Source organism: Lingula anatina, chromosome 4, assembly GCF_051362555.1.
Source record: "Lingula anatina isolate TDL-2025a chromosome 4, LinAna3.0, whole genome shotgun sequence".
NCBI lineage: Eukaryota > Metazoa > Brachiopoda > Lingulata > Lingulida > Lingulidae > Lingula > Lingula anatina.
In genome coordinates this window covers 1,708,427-1,723,716 of record NC_141770.1, presented here as the reverse complement: position 1 = coordinate 1,723,716, position 15,290 = coordinate 1,708,427, and the positions used below count along the sequence as shown (strand labels likewise).

The 15,290-nt window shown below is 37.4% G+C and overlaps 1 protein-coding gene across 2 annotated transcripts; it reads left to right on the top strand.

The window, feature by feature from the left end:
- Positions 1-2,116: 2,116 nt before the first annotated feature.
- On the top strand, positions 2,117-14,429 carry LOC106181729 (uncharacterized). 2 transcript variants are annotated; one of them, XM_087012303.1, is made up of 5 exons: positions 2,117-2,812; positions 7,869-8,088; positions 11,094-11,365; positions 12,857-13,218; positions 13,505-14,429. In XM_087012303.1, exons 1-4 carry the CDS (start codon positions 2,750-2,752, stop codon positions 13,196-13,198), a joined length of 897 nt encoding a protein of 298 aa, XP_086868429.1. In that variant the 5' UTR covers positions 2,117-2,749; the 3' UTR covers positions 13,199-13,218; positions 13,505-14,429. The 2 variants fall into 2 exon arrangements, with proteins under 2 accessions (XP_086868429.1, XP_086868430.1); XM_087012304.1 differs by having other exon boundaries at positions 2,120-2,812; positions 7,750-8,088; positions 13,505-14,427.
- The last annotated feature ends 861 nt before the right edge of the window (positions 14,430-15,290 follow it).

Below are 15,290 nucleotides of genomic sequence, written 5' to 3'. Positions count from 1 at the left end.
TATAATGAATCGTTAAGAAAAGATAGAAGGGCCATTTATCATAATCATCGGGTTAAATAAGGGAACTTCAAAAGACACACAACTATTAGACTTCAACTATTAACTTTTTTTCACCCAACTAGACTACGATATTCAGACAAACTTTCTAGAGTATCAAGAAATGGTTAACGTTGTCAAGCTATGTATGAATCTGCATGGTACTGTATAAACGAATTTAAAGCATCGGTCCAAAAATTACCAAAATATTTAGGCCTAAGTATTTCTATATTAAAGTGAAAAAGGCTGTCAGGATTTTAATAAATTACTTATCAAAAACACGAAAATATGTCAGGTAACTTTAAACTGTCTTTGAAAGAGTAAAGATTGAAAGATAATTTTAGACAAACTTTGACGGGGGAAATACCTACAAATAGTAATGGGCTATTTCGCCAACATCTTGTTGAAAATTTTACACTGCAATTCTATTTAAATAAGCTAAAGAACTAATTGCCAAATTTATACTCTCATCACATAACAGGGGGGTAACCAGACCTGCAAAAATTGTACGCACATATTTTAAAAAATTACAAGCACATACAGCAAAATGTAGACTTACGCAAAACATGAAGGACAGCGTAATCACAGCAAATGTACATTCCCTCATATAGTAGCTTAATTTCCACTAACAATAAAATCATCATTTAAGTCAAAAATATTCTCGCGATTTAATAACTATTCTAACTTACCCAGAACGGTATATTTATTTTAAAGGCGGTTAACTGAAATATAGTTTTATGATTTGTTTGTGAACATTGCCCATGTCACCCTGTTAATTTGGAGGTCTAAGCTGGATCAAGTCCGTGTTAAAATTCCTATGAAGTTGTGCAGGAAAAATTCTTCCTTTCTTTAAAGCCAAAAATTTACAAAATGAGCTTTTAATTTGTGTATTTGGATAAAGATATCGTTAGTTGGGCATGTTTTCTGAAGAATATGTTCCGTTCAGGCCATTCTGACGGCAAGACGCAAATCCTTTAAGGTATCCCTCATGAAGCACATAATACAATGTTCCTCATCGAAACAGAGTAAACTGAAAGTCAACACCACGTTTGTGCCCCTGTTTCATCAACGGTTTTCTTCATCTTATTTCACGCAGTGTCTGCCATTTGTACTGTGAATACATGGACCCCTGTAAATGTTGGTGCCAAAACTCAACAGGCAAACACTTCTTTAACCATTTGGTGGATAATGTAATGTTAGTTCATTAATTTTTTCTTAAACTAAGTGTCTTTGTGTGTGTGTGTGTGTGTGTGTGTGTGTGTGTGTGTGATTGTTGTTCCTTACCAGTATAATTCACGGGGGTGTGGAAGGGAAACAAGGGGGAGCTGCAGTGTCTGAGAGCACCCCTACTTCCAATGCCACGTGGCACAGAGAATGAGAAGTGGGTTGTATATAATACAGTCAATGGGCAGATGGTGGCAGTGTTTGTGAGGCTGTAATCGGGTCATTCTGCTCTGTAAATCTGACATCATTCTTCCTGGTGACAGTATGCTGGCAGAGGAGACTGCAATACTGCCATCTATCGTCATTCTATATGTACTAGTAAGGAGTTTAAATGATGAATTCATGCACAAGAATGGAGGGGGGGGGGGGCAGAGAGAGTCGGCAGTGACTGAAAGCACCCCTACTTCCAGTGCTACGTGACACAAAGAATGAGGAGTGGGTTGTAATGGTGAATTAATACAGTCAATGGGTATTGACCAATTGCATAAACCTCATCATCTAAGCATGTTTTTTTTCTAACTCCCGATGACGACAAAAACACAGGAACCATATCTTGCACAATGACATTTTGAATTGATACCCTAATTCCTTAAACCAAATGGCAGATTCAGGAATTATCCGTTGCTGAGACTGAATACTTGTTTAATTGATGAATCCTTTTAAGAAAATATTTTGATTTATTGCATCTCCAAAATTGTCTGAACGTCAAGTGGAACATTTGAATAATTTACCACGAGAAGACAGTCAATTGCTGACAAACTGTCACCTGCTTCACAGATATTATACAGCATACAACATAAAAGCAGCGCTTTACAATATAACACCAGCATATAGCTGCAGATACATTACTCACTGACCACAAATAGGTTAACCCAGTAACAGGTTGCTCATATGGCTTAATACGACTCTGATCTGTTCCATTTCATCTATTCTGCATCTACAACGAAGGATTCTTTGCGGTAACGGAGGAAATATTTATCAAGTGAAATGTGCTAAATGACCACGAGGGAAGCATTAGGCAGAGCAAGTTTGCGTGATCTGCACACACGATTTGTTCTTCTGTATAATGATAGACAAATACTGTGATAAAGTGCTGAAAACGAAGAAACTTTTGTGAGAACCAAGTGGGGGAGAAACAGATGTAGACAGACTAAGCTGAAACAACTATTTTGACCTCATTTTAACATTATTTTTTTAATTTTGATGCCCAATCTTAGATGATAGAAATGTCAGACTGAGCTTAGAAAGATCCAACATCTAAAGTTATGACTGTCGAAGATAATACTGATGCTAATAGACATTGTGGAACTAACATAAGTTGCTGACAAATGTCCTGACCATTTAATAAGTTACAGGAATAATGACGTCCATATGTACCTATCATTCATAGTGATTCAGGTAAAACAAGTTATGACAATTTGTGTTTGATAAATATGTACTGACTCATCGATGAGACCGAGGATTACTGATGACAATGTGCTGTGGATAGATGAAGATGCTGGTGTCGATCAGGAGACTGAAATGTAGATTGAGAATAAAACGCTCACTGGAGGTAAGACTAAGGGAAGATGGTTGAAAACAAGATTGAATATAATTTAAATTTTAAAACTAGAACCATTGATGCCAACGCGATACACCCATGGGAAGCACAATAGATAGATACATAGATAGGGAGATAGGTATATTAATAGATATTGGTTGGTTGGTTGGTTAGTTAAAATAAAGGGAAATAAGAGGTCAGTATGATTGTGGTGAAACATAAATAAAAAATAGATATAGTTTAAAAAACTACATAAATATGAAAATAGGCAACATTGTAAAATACCACTTCAGTTACCTAGGAATGATATATTTTGTCTATGAACCAGTCGGTAATGATCGTAAATATTCAGTTTCTCTGAATTCAGAATCTGTGGCCTGTGTACCCAAGGGGATAATTGAAGATGAATACCATTTTATACTCAATTGCCCAATGTACAAAACAGACCGAGATACCATTTTATATGACCATAGCCGTCACCGGCGTCTGTCGTCGCCGTGCACGTTCACCGATAACACGATAAGTGGTAAACCGTTTCACCTTCTGGCTTGAAACTTACAGAACCTTACTGGAAATTCATTAAACGCAGGTCAAATTCGAAAGTCAGCATGATTGGGCCATTTTTTCAAAAGTCATGCTGTTTTTCCGCCTTTTTTCAGCATATATGCACCACTGATAACACATTTCAACGAAGCCCGTTAGGCCTATTGTCTTGAAACCTACAGGAGTGATCAATCTTAATTATATACAGATCAAGTTCGAAAATAAGCTTGCACGGTTAAGTTATGCCTTTTTTGTATATAAGTGGTTTTTTCCTCACATTGAATTATTAGGCATGTTAACAGTCTTATAATTGAAGTAATTAGATACGTGTTCTTTTGACATTTTCTGCATCTTTACAATATTGTTAGTTGATTATATAAAAATGATAGAACATCTGTAATCGTGTATTGTGTAATAAAGTGTCAAAAATGTAAATAAACCCATATCATTGTGGTTTGTCAATCTTTTACTATGTGCAGAATCTCAGAATGGAGCAAATTGGACATTTAAAATTGTTCTATTGAAATTTTCCTATGTCAAACATTTTCTCAGTTGATCATAAAAGAAACAGTAAATTGATGATTTTGTTTTACACTGATGCTCATAAGTTAAGCAACACCCCGATTTTTTCAAAAATTTTCTTCTATCATGATTATAATTTCATTTGTTGATGGGGTTATGCATATTTCTTTCATATTTTATAAATAACTTATTCAAGTTGAATATTTCTGTTAAATATATACACAACATAGCTTATTGTAATAATCAAAATAACTTTATTAACCAAACGGTACTAAAATATGCCAAACCATGTGTCAAAAAAGTATGCTCACACAACAAAAAGTACGTGCTGATTAAAACAGCTTATTATGAAAAAATAAAGTTCGATCATCTAAGAATTAGTTTTAATAAAAGAAGACTGTAGATAATAGATGATTAATCGTCTATTATGCAATAAATATCGGGTGTGCCTTCCCTGGTTTTGAACAACAGCTTCACATTGTCTCCTGCAACTTGCCATCAAATTCTGCCAATCTTGCTTTGAGAGCCGTTCCATTCTTCATTTACTGCCTGCTGGACCTCTCTAATGTTTCTAACTGGAGGTTGTCTCTCGTTTACTGCCCTGTCAATCATATCCTAAGCATGTTCTATTACATTGAGAATTGTTATGCAGGCCAATCCAAATGTGGGATACCGCGCTGTTGCAGCGCGTCTTGCACGGACCATGCTTTCTGGATGGGCGCATTGTCCTGCTCCAAAATGATTTTTCTTTCTGTATTTGCTTGAATGTGTGATTGTATGCACCCCAATGGTATTTCGTCTCTGTATTGTTGACCAGGGCACCTCCCTTGAATGACGCACGGTGGCAATTTTTCATTGTTTGGCTGATATGAACTGGTCCTGGTGGCATAATCGAACCAGATATCTCTTGCGTCGGTTAATATTATTCTACCAGAAAGAGGCTTGTCCAATACATGATGAGTTTGGCGCCATTTTGCTACCAGCTTGGACACTTGACTTGGTGCTACTTTTTTGTTGCCTTGCAATCTGTCTCTTTGGCACCCCAGCACGATGGCTTCCCATTATTTGCCATCTGATTACCTCGTTGAGTCCTCTTTTAACCATTGGTTGGTCCAAAATAACAAATTGTGCCCATGAAACTAGCCAAACTGGAAGTTCCTCATGGCATGACCAAACTGTGTTTTTCGCAAGTGGGACCCCCATTGCATATTCTATCGTGTCCAACAGTAAATAGTACTCTAATGTCGAGGTCCAGTAAGACAAAGTAAAAACAAGAGAAATGTCTAGCTATTGTATAAATTTTGCCTCAATAAAATTTTTGGTTGCTGAGAAATTCGAGAAATAAGAAAGTGTTGCTTAACTTATGAGCATCAGTGTATGTGAAAATTGTGTTGAAAATGGAAATTAACTCATTTCAGTACAGTTATCTTTTTTTTTACATATTGGCATTTTCAAGGTGTGACTCTGAACTTCAATGGGCTTGAAAACATTTGCAAGTCACATTCTCTGAATTTCCAACTGTAAAAGAGTTGGAAAAGCAGTCTAATTGGTTTTTTTTTTGTTGTACATTTTTGTGAAATTTTTATCTTTCATATACTGGCATTTTCAGTGTGGGACTTCAGTGGTAACCTAATTGTCTAAATGTCCATGTTATTAACAGTAGATAATATAATGTTGCTTTTAAATCACTTGAATGATGTCAGAAACGTGATTTAAATGAAGATAAAACGTTGATTTTCCATGAATACAGCGTTCCATTTGACACGTAAGATACATTTAATCTTGAATTTGATAGAAAGTAGGAAAAGTGATTTAATATTTATGAAGGATTTATGTTCAAGGTTTGCGGCAAAGAAATGCTTTCAGCTGGCTCAAACTCTTCATCAAATATGCGACGTCTTTGCTTTTTCCACCATATATTACTTGAGCTCCTAGACACTAATTAAAATCTTCAGACGAAACGGAATACACTGATAAAAAGAGAAATGACAACATATGGCAGTTGAAAACAGATTTTGGTACCCATGAATCATAACGGAGTGACTGGGGATGGGGAAAGCTACTTACGCCAGTGTAACGCGCGTCTTTGTATAGCTAAGACAACACCGTGAAACAGTTTGAATCACCTGTAAAAGAATTGCATGCCCCACAAAGGACACTCGTGTCAGTCTTTCGTGTCAGTCTCACAGCAACGGTCGCTGGTGCGTCTGACATCATCTGGCTGCTGCCAGGGCTCCCAGTCCTCAACTGAGATAGGTTTTGGGATATAGGTCTTGTCTGATATCTGGCCTCTTCTGGAAACTCTACTTTGATCACTTAAACGAAATTTGACCTCAAGAAAGAAAGTCACGCGGTTTCAGTTCATTACAGAAACAGACAGCGATGTTTTGCTGTTTACATGTCTGGTATTCTAACTTCTCTTTTAATCCTTTTTAACTATGACATTTTATAAGATTTATATCGTAAAGAGGAAGACGGGTTATCATATAACTGTAACACTCGATCTGAACCTCTGAATGATAAGATGACATGCACACATAGTGTGGAATAAACCTGAAAGTAATAAGATGGAAAAAATAAGTCTTACGTAATCTAACCACGCAAAAATTTCTGCTTAAGACAGCTGAAACCCACATTAATTAAGCTAGAATGTCTTCAAAAATACTAAATATTTCAGACATTAAGGTTCCTTGTGGTTTAATTAAGAAAGGCTTCTAGGTTTTAGTGGATGAATCAAAGATTTTCTTAAGTCTCCTTGGAGGGGGGGGGGGTAGCAACGTGTCATCATTACTCAGGGTTTGCTGATAACGTTATGAGAGTGGACGGAGACAAAATATGAACACTGTATTGTCCTCCCTTTTTGTCTGATGCCTGCTAAGACATTCAGTTTGTAGATTATAACTCATTGTACCCCCATAAGTAAATAAGGTATTGTAAATGCATATCGAAGGAGAAAAACGCTTTGAAAACTAAATGGCCAGTTAATGGAATCTTATATATCAAATACCCCTGGATGTTTAGACGAATTTGCAGTAATCGTTGTCGGACATTCTACCAGAAGTGGCCTGGAAATTTAGTGATTTTTGGGGAGGTTTGTTTTGTATTATTTTGATTTACGCAAGACATAAACAACCTTTTCTCACTTTCAATACCAAGACGTTAAATTATTTCGCTAATTAAAATGTTGGATAATTACTGGATTATAGTTTTACATACATACAAACACACCACCGCCCCCGGCCCCCATCACCACATGAATTTTATTTTGTTAGTAAATTTTTCATTTGACAGACTAATTCGTCCCAGAAATCCACATCTTTTAATTACCTGTGACTCAATTAACGAGAAGGGTGTCGCGGTGGTCTTCAACAAAAATATTCAACAATACACTCATAAAATTGTGAGCCATTAAAACTGGTTGATTGGGAAAGAAAAGACGCGGGGATGGGCTAGCTCAGAGAAATCACGTTATCATAAATTGGGGTAGACTGGCAAATTCGAACACCTCTATAACATATAAGTATTTCGCACAGATCTTTCTATTTTGCTCTAAATTGGCGTCACAGTGTACATCATTGCTCAAATGATCGAAGGTTTCTATAACGTCTAGGGTAGTTTTGTAGTGGATGACCAAGTCACGACTTAAAATGTATTAATATGAAACATATGATCTTGATTACTTAACAGTCTTCGCAAAAGATCTCGCATGCAGCGAAATGACAAAGACCACCAAAGCACGCTTTGAAATTAACAGTAAAAATTGAGTAAGAGAGATATTAAATGGAGCTTAAGGTTCTTCTCTCTCTCTCTTATTTGTTTCTTTATTCTTTATTTTTATTTGTAAAATCCACAACTCCTCTGCATCAACCCACGCAACTTGATAGAACGCGCATGCGCACTCTCAGTTTGCTAACGTGGAAAATTGCTGCGTGCCCACCTTTGAAAATTGTATAAATAGGAAGAACGGAGGAAAGAGCGTCGCAGTTTCCCCTTCTCCTTCTAGTCTGCTACACATTGGACAAGAAAGGAGACTCTCTTGAAGATGACAGGACAAAGAAGCGTAGCCGTGCTTCTGATCATCGCTTTGACAACAGTGACACCCGTTACTGGCGCGGGTCCCATCCCCTTTACTCCGCAGGAAGAGGCTCAAAGAGACGATGCTACGGCTGAGATGGATAACCTTCCAGCCGAGGATCAGGAGACACTGCCCACCGGTCCAATACGTAAGTTACATTTTTTACTAAGATTGCAAACGTGACCGAATATGAAAACGAAGATTTATGGTTAATGACTTTAACCTAGGTGTCGGCAAGAATGTTAATCAGCTTTTATCACGTTTGTTTATCTATCTGCTTTTACCAATGCTTTAGAAAACAACAATCAAATATCCATTGTCAGAGACCCCACATTGAGTCTTTATGACATCACTTAGCAACCAAAATAAACAAACACCCTGAAGATGCGATGAAACCGGTCGGGGTAAAATAACTACAGTTTTTTATTTCTTTTTGCAACATATATATATATATATATATATATATATATATATATATATATATATATACTCGTACAGGAAAAACACTTTTACTTTCAAAAAATATATATACTTGAAATTTAATATGGAATATTTTTTCCAAATAATTTTTCATCAAATTTTGCTGACCGTTAAATAAAAATTAGGAATTAAAATAGTGTTAAGATGATTTTTTTATCATCTCTTTGATGTCATTGTGACTTAAGTTTCTTAATTGAAAAAAATAGTAAACAAAAATACATTGTCTATTCTAAGTCATACGACAACCATTAAAAGCGATATTTTAAATCTCCTGTTAGGCCTTTCTTCATCTGGCTGCTACCAGAGCTCTCAAGCGGCAAGGCATTCCTTGGGATAAGTTTTTAGAGTTTAGTCTAAAATAAAATTCCAGGCAACGGACAAAACTTGTCCAGTTTGGTTCAGTTTTGTTGTAAGACATGTAGGCCGTTGATTCAGCGAGTAATGACCTACTCACATGTAAATATGACGATTTTGATGACCAAGGTAGCTGCTCATTCCCTTGGTTCTGTAAGTTATCTGCTGTTAAAACTGCTCTATGTGAACCGGCAATCTTATCGTGCAACCTTAAATTGTTCCTAAGGTGCCCCCTGTCAAATGATAGTCAAGTGCTTCCCAGATAATTTTTTCATTTGATCTGGTACAGGTTCATCGCTGACTACCATTGGTGTTTTGGCGCCATTGTGGTGTCCACTCAAAATGCTGAAGCTGTCAATGACCCTAGTCACTTTAGACGCGACACACGCTTCGTCGTAGGCTTCTTCAGGATGTCTGTAAACTCTGTTTTGAATAGTTGAGCGGTACAGGTGGAATCTGACCTCAATAAAGAAATCCACGCGGTTTCAGTGTTCTCCCCAGAAACGGTCATGGTCCCCAATTCATTAGGGAAACAGAGGACTTTGTTTTGCTGTTTACAGTGGCTATCTCAGAGGTCTTCTGGTATTCCAACCTGGTAAAACCAGTTTGGGGTCGCTAAGGGCCATAAAAACGCGTTTTGGTGACAATATGCCCCTCATCCTTACCAGACTGGGTGGTTTTTGCTCAGTTACAGCAGAGTATTCGGAAGGACAGTGAGTCCTTCACCCTGGTGGTAAGATTTCGATACTTTGGGTGTGGCATCTGTGTAGGTACATCAGTCTGGGCATAACTCTATAAAACTGTGCGGACCGCTCCGCGTGACACGATAATCTGTCTGGCAATGTCTGTCTTCTTCGCGCCATTCTGGCACACGGATGGACAACTTGGGAAAATACTTCTTCACTCATTTACCCACTGCAAAACCAACCGCTTGCATGCAAAATTTCAAATTCTTCTATGCAGTAGTTGCCGACATATGGACACTTTTTTGACAGAACCATGCTTCCCCACAGCCAAGCTTTGACCTACCCAAAGGAGCACTACAAAATTTATTCACTTAATATTACACAATGCAGCAGTGCAACAGACACGGTTGCCAGTTAATTGGTAGGGACACACCTGATTACACACTTCTCTATTTAGATAGCTTATCTGAGATCTGGGTTTTTAGGGGAAAAATGCATTTTTACCTTGACATATCTTTGACACTGAAATGCAGCATATTTAATGTGAATTCAGTATATATAATGACATATTAGGTAAACATTTTTATTCTCGAAAGTGTGTTTTACGTAAAATTTGTAAATCTGTATTTCTTGTAACGAAACAAATCCGACATGTTGCGGGCAAATTTTATTTTAAATGATTTAAACTCCATTACGTTAAACTCCATTTCTCGAGGTCCAGGACTCAATCCGTAACCTAGAGATGTGGTTGAATCCGTTACCACCCTATAAATAGTATGAAAACAGTTTATACGTAGAAAAAAGCGTTTTAGAAAACCTCATCTCAATATGCAACAATGAAGCAACAAATCTTGGTCACGTGGACCTGTGACGACATACAAACCAAGGGTTTTCGACAGTCAGCTGAGCTACATTCTGAATGCAGTGAAGTAAGAGAAGGTTATGTTGAACAGAGTTGGGCAATTTTCGTTATGCCTCAGTATGTTGCCGTGGGATGCACAATAAAAGGATCTGGCCAGGGGCGGATCCAGAGCTATTTACTGACAGTCTTCCAAATTATCTTTGTTAATTCATCCTCTAATTTTGATCGTCTTCCAGCAGAAAAGAATTAGATACCTGTCAATGTAAACATGAAAATCTAACTGTCTTCCGGAAGACCCAGAAGACGGCCTAAATCCGCCCCTGCTGGCGATCTTCTTACTTTGTCTGTGACGGTCTTCCATGACTTTCTGACTAACTTTGGTGACAAGAGATGTGATGCCGCCACAAGTGGTAGAGATCGTATCAAAAGTCTTCCAAATTAAGTATCATCAGTAGCCAAGTTTACTAATTGCTGATGCAATTTAAATACCTGGTAGTTGACCAACAGCTCCTTAACAAAGAAACCCGAAAGACTCAAAGATAATATACTTCAGGAAATCTGGATTGCGTTAGCTGTCTTAAATACCATTTGTCCCATAGCTTTTCAATACAGAAGTTTTTACTTTCCAAATTCCTCTTTTGATGTACTGTCTTGCGTATCGTTCACTTTTAAGGATACCCTTTAATGCTGACGGTGAAGCTATTATGGAGGCACTGGAACGTATCCAAATTAGTGTTCCTTTATCTTTCAAGTTGCCCCTGTCCATTTCAGCGCCAATCCCCCCTTGTGAATGCCATGCGCATGGTGATGTCCGCTATGTAACGTGTGATGGGAGAGTCTTCAAATATAACACCCCGACCAACGTTTACGGTATCATGGCAAAGTCTATAATAACCTGGTTTTGGTATGTAATAACAAGACAAGAATTCTTTGATGACACCCTGAAGACTCGTCTGTCAGCAGTGAAATTCAAGATCTTTTCTTACTTCGTGATCGTTGACTACAAAAAGACTTCGAATCCAGATGGACTGTACAGAATAACGGTACGTTTTCTCTTCCTCTTCTCTCTTCCTCCTCTGCCCTCTCTCTCTCTCTCTCTCTCAGGACACTTTATATACTACTTCCAAAGTTAAGAACATCACTTGTATCCCGTGAGCAATTCAGCTACAAAAAAATTGTACTCGATGTATATATGGTTGCCATATATATCGGGTAATAGAAACTGATAACGATAACAAGTGTATACTTATTATAACCTCCTACAGAGGAGGAGTTAGTTTTTTTTACCGTTATTGAATGTGTTTATTGTTTGATACTCCAGATTTCTATTCCGAAGTATGTTGGTCATCCTGCTTGTTTGTTTACATGTATGTATGTTTGTTTGTATGTTTGTTCGCACTGTAAAGACCGTAATTTTCATCATATCATTTCCATTTTTCCCTGAAAAGTTATCGGGACAAGTATGTGACCGAACTTTTAAAGGTCACTCGGTGCATTTTCCGGAAGGAAATGGCCATTATTGCCTACACCAAATACTTTTTCTTATTCTAGAATCGTGAAAGCTATAGACATCTCTTTGTTGCGTTTAGTAGAGCATATCAAGCGCAACACTGGAAGTGGTGTCCGTTTTTTTTTTATTTGACTTATGGTTACGAAATTGCGGTACCTCATAACAATGCTCAATGGTGCTAATTTTCCGACCCTTATATCTCCAAAACGTCAAAAAAATGTTATCGTACCGTGTTGTTGTAAAACCGCCTTTTTTTCTCTCTCTGAGCCCACATCTTCACTCCCATTCACCTCCAGCTAAAAATGATCACTCAGCTTCACGTCTTCCACCACTTGACGTCACATGACGTTACAGTTCCGGCACAATCCTGTCTCCTCCGGTTTCCTTTATTCGTATTCCCGTAACTCTCCTGCCACGTATTCGCCAGGAAACGCATGTATATATAAGTTTCGACTCCCGGAATGATAACAAAATTTCCCTTTTTTATTTATTATGAGCGCAAGATCTAAACAGCTTAATGCTCTTTTTTATTGTTTGTTTGACTTACATACATAACGCAAAAAGTAATAAACAAATTTTGATGAAATTTTCAGGATAGGTCACAAATAGCACAAGAGAATAATTCTAATTAAAACAGATCTAGGTGGTCCGTTTATGAATTAAAATTAATGATAATTAATTGATAAAATTTGCAGAATAGGTATCAAATGGGCCCAGGAAAAATGATCAGAATTTGATGATAGGATCCATTGATCAGTTCATCATTTAAAATTAAATTTTCAGGATAGGTACGAAATTGGCCAATTTCATGAAATTTTCAGGAGAAATCAGACATGAACGAAGACAGACATGTTTAAATGTGGTGATGATCCGTTAATTTCAATTAATTAAAACTAATAATTCAGTTATAACTTTATTGTTTGTTTTGGCAGAAATTGCGCTATCTGAGTCATTTCTAGTTATAAATTTTATGTTTATTTTTACGGAAGATAACACTATCGGGATTTTATTATTATTATTGCAGGTCGGAAATGATTATGTAGTTGGTCCGATAGCGGTCCTTTATGAAAGTCTTGGTCCTGATAGTGTGGTACCTGGTGTAAAGTACGTAGGGAGCGGTTTTAACATCTCAATAATTGAGAAAGATGGCGATTGGTACATTCAGGTTCGTTGCATACTCCTGCCACGCGTCCTGTTCGACATTTATATACTTGTGGCCCGACACTGTCTCCAGATTCACATTCCTCCGATCTGGCAATCCAGGATAGCAGGGATATGTGGAGATTGGGACAGAGATCCAGCGAACGATGTAGTGATTCTTGACAGGTGGCCACAGGTGACCGCTCCGTTTAGGAGATTCCCCTAATAGCACACGACACCGATGACGTAAGTAGATTGTATTTTATCTGGAATATCTATAAGTTATACCCACAAGATCGCTGAAGTTACTCTCTCTCTCTCTCTTTCTCTCTCTCTCACCCACAAAAACACACACACGTGGCATACCCCGGAAAAAGTTTTTTTTTCCTAAAAAACTTATTTCACACCCGACTAATCAGATTTAAAACCATTAATTTTGTAACCTGATTTTTCAGCCTTTTGTTCTCCCTTACATAAATAATGACAGACACCGGTAAATATATAATCTTTGTCTCATCTCTCTTTAAACCAGATATTACTCGACGATCCATGGCGTGATGACCAAAGAACCAATCAACCAACCAACTCTGTACAAACTGTGTCTTCTTTCTCCAGTCAGTGATGTTTATGTGGAACACGGGAAGCGCTGGACGCCATTTCATGTTTCGCAGCCGTTGACTTGGACATAGGGTTACTTACGGACCATGTCACTTAGACTTTTAAACCCTATTCCGATGGAATCTTTATAACTATTGACTAACAGTATTGAGACAAACTGATTTTTGACTCGCACACTTATCGTTCTTTGCCGAACGTCTATTGGAGAGTCGAAAATTCACAAAAAGGAACGAAATCATGGACAATGAAACTGACATTTGTAGGGGTGCACGCGACTCTTTCGGTTCTACGATAACTATTCTATTATTTGTTTGTTTGTTTTTCATTTTGACATTGATCGAGGTATTTTATGCCTTGAAGTGCAAATTATTGCATGTGGGTTTTTGTAAAGAAGGTTCAGTTAATCATTTGGCTGTAACAGGTGTATGACATTATTTCGAGGATGTAAACAAATTTGGAGAAATCTCCGAACACAAGACTGATCATGACAGAGAAAAACGAATTTGGCACTTAAAACATATTTAATGTGTCGCAAAAAAGTACTTCTAGTACTTTTCATAATTTTCACAAGTTTTGTTCAATGGCGTTCACCTGGTGGACACGTGATTTAAATTGAGTAAGATGTAGTGACAATAGCTTCAAAATGTATTTGTCGTTTTAATTTGTGATTTATATTCTTCTTCAAGTCGCTTCGCAGTGCTTGTGGCTTCAAAATTGTTATTAAATGATGTCAGTGATATCAAATATCTGTAGTTTGTTTTAATTAAGTTAAAGGGGAGGACGCATGAGGAATTCCTTTGAATTTTTTTGTAATTGGTCTTAAGTTTTTATATAAAAAACATCTTCGTTCAAAGTTTGATCGAGTACAAAATAGGTCCTTCCGGTACAACGTCAGAACTGGTTCCATGGACGATTCATTTCTTTTCTTTTATTGTTTTTTTTTGGTAAGAGAGGGCTAGGGTACAACTTTATGTCGGATCTTAGGGGAGGGAAGGGGAGTCATCAGTATGAAAAATTACAAACAGACAACGGCGATATTGCTATACTAATTTGACAGAAAAATGCTTCTTTTTGTCGTTAGGTTCCCTTTTCAAAAGGCAAGAAAAGATAGCTCAGAAGCTGAGGGAAGGGCACGTGCCCATTGCCCCTTCCTGACGATGTAAAAACTTATTGATAAATTCTGCGGTACGCAGCCAGTTGAGGGCTAATACCAAAATTAAATGAAAAAATGTTCAATTGCAACAAGTAAAACTTTAAGCCTCATTTTAAGGCATACCTTTGATGAAATCACCATAAAGAAGAAGATTTCAGTAAAACAAATAAAATAAACCAAATTCACCCTCCCATTTTCTACTAAGGTGCATGTGTATGTGGTCAAGTGAGTTCATGGTTCACTAGAGAGAATGGCGTTTTATGAATAATAGTAATCAACCATGATTTTATATTCTTATCAATTTGGTAAAACAGTTAAAACTGCTGTCGTTGCCAATGGTGCCTGGGAGACATCAGTTTTGAAAAAAAAAATAAGTGTGTTTGTGGGGGGAGGTTCTCAAAATTAAAATGAATGCCTGTTGGCTGCTAACACTCCACTCCCCATCTTCTTTATATATTAACCAGACTTGGCTTTCAGTACCATATGTGTCACTGAAAAGTAGGGGTGCTACATGTATCCGTCACCGCCCACCCCTCGTTTCCCGTCC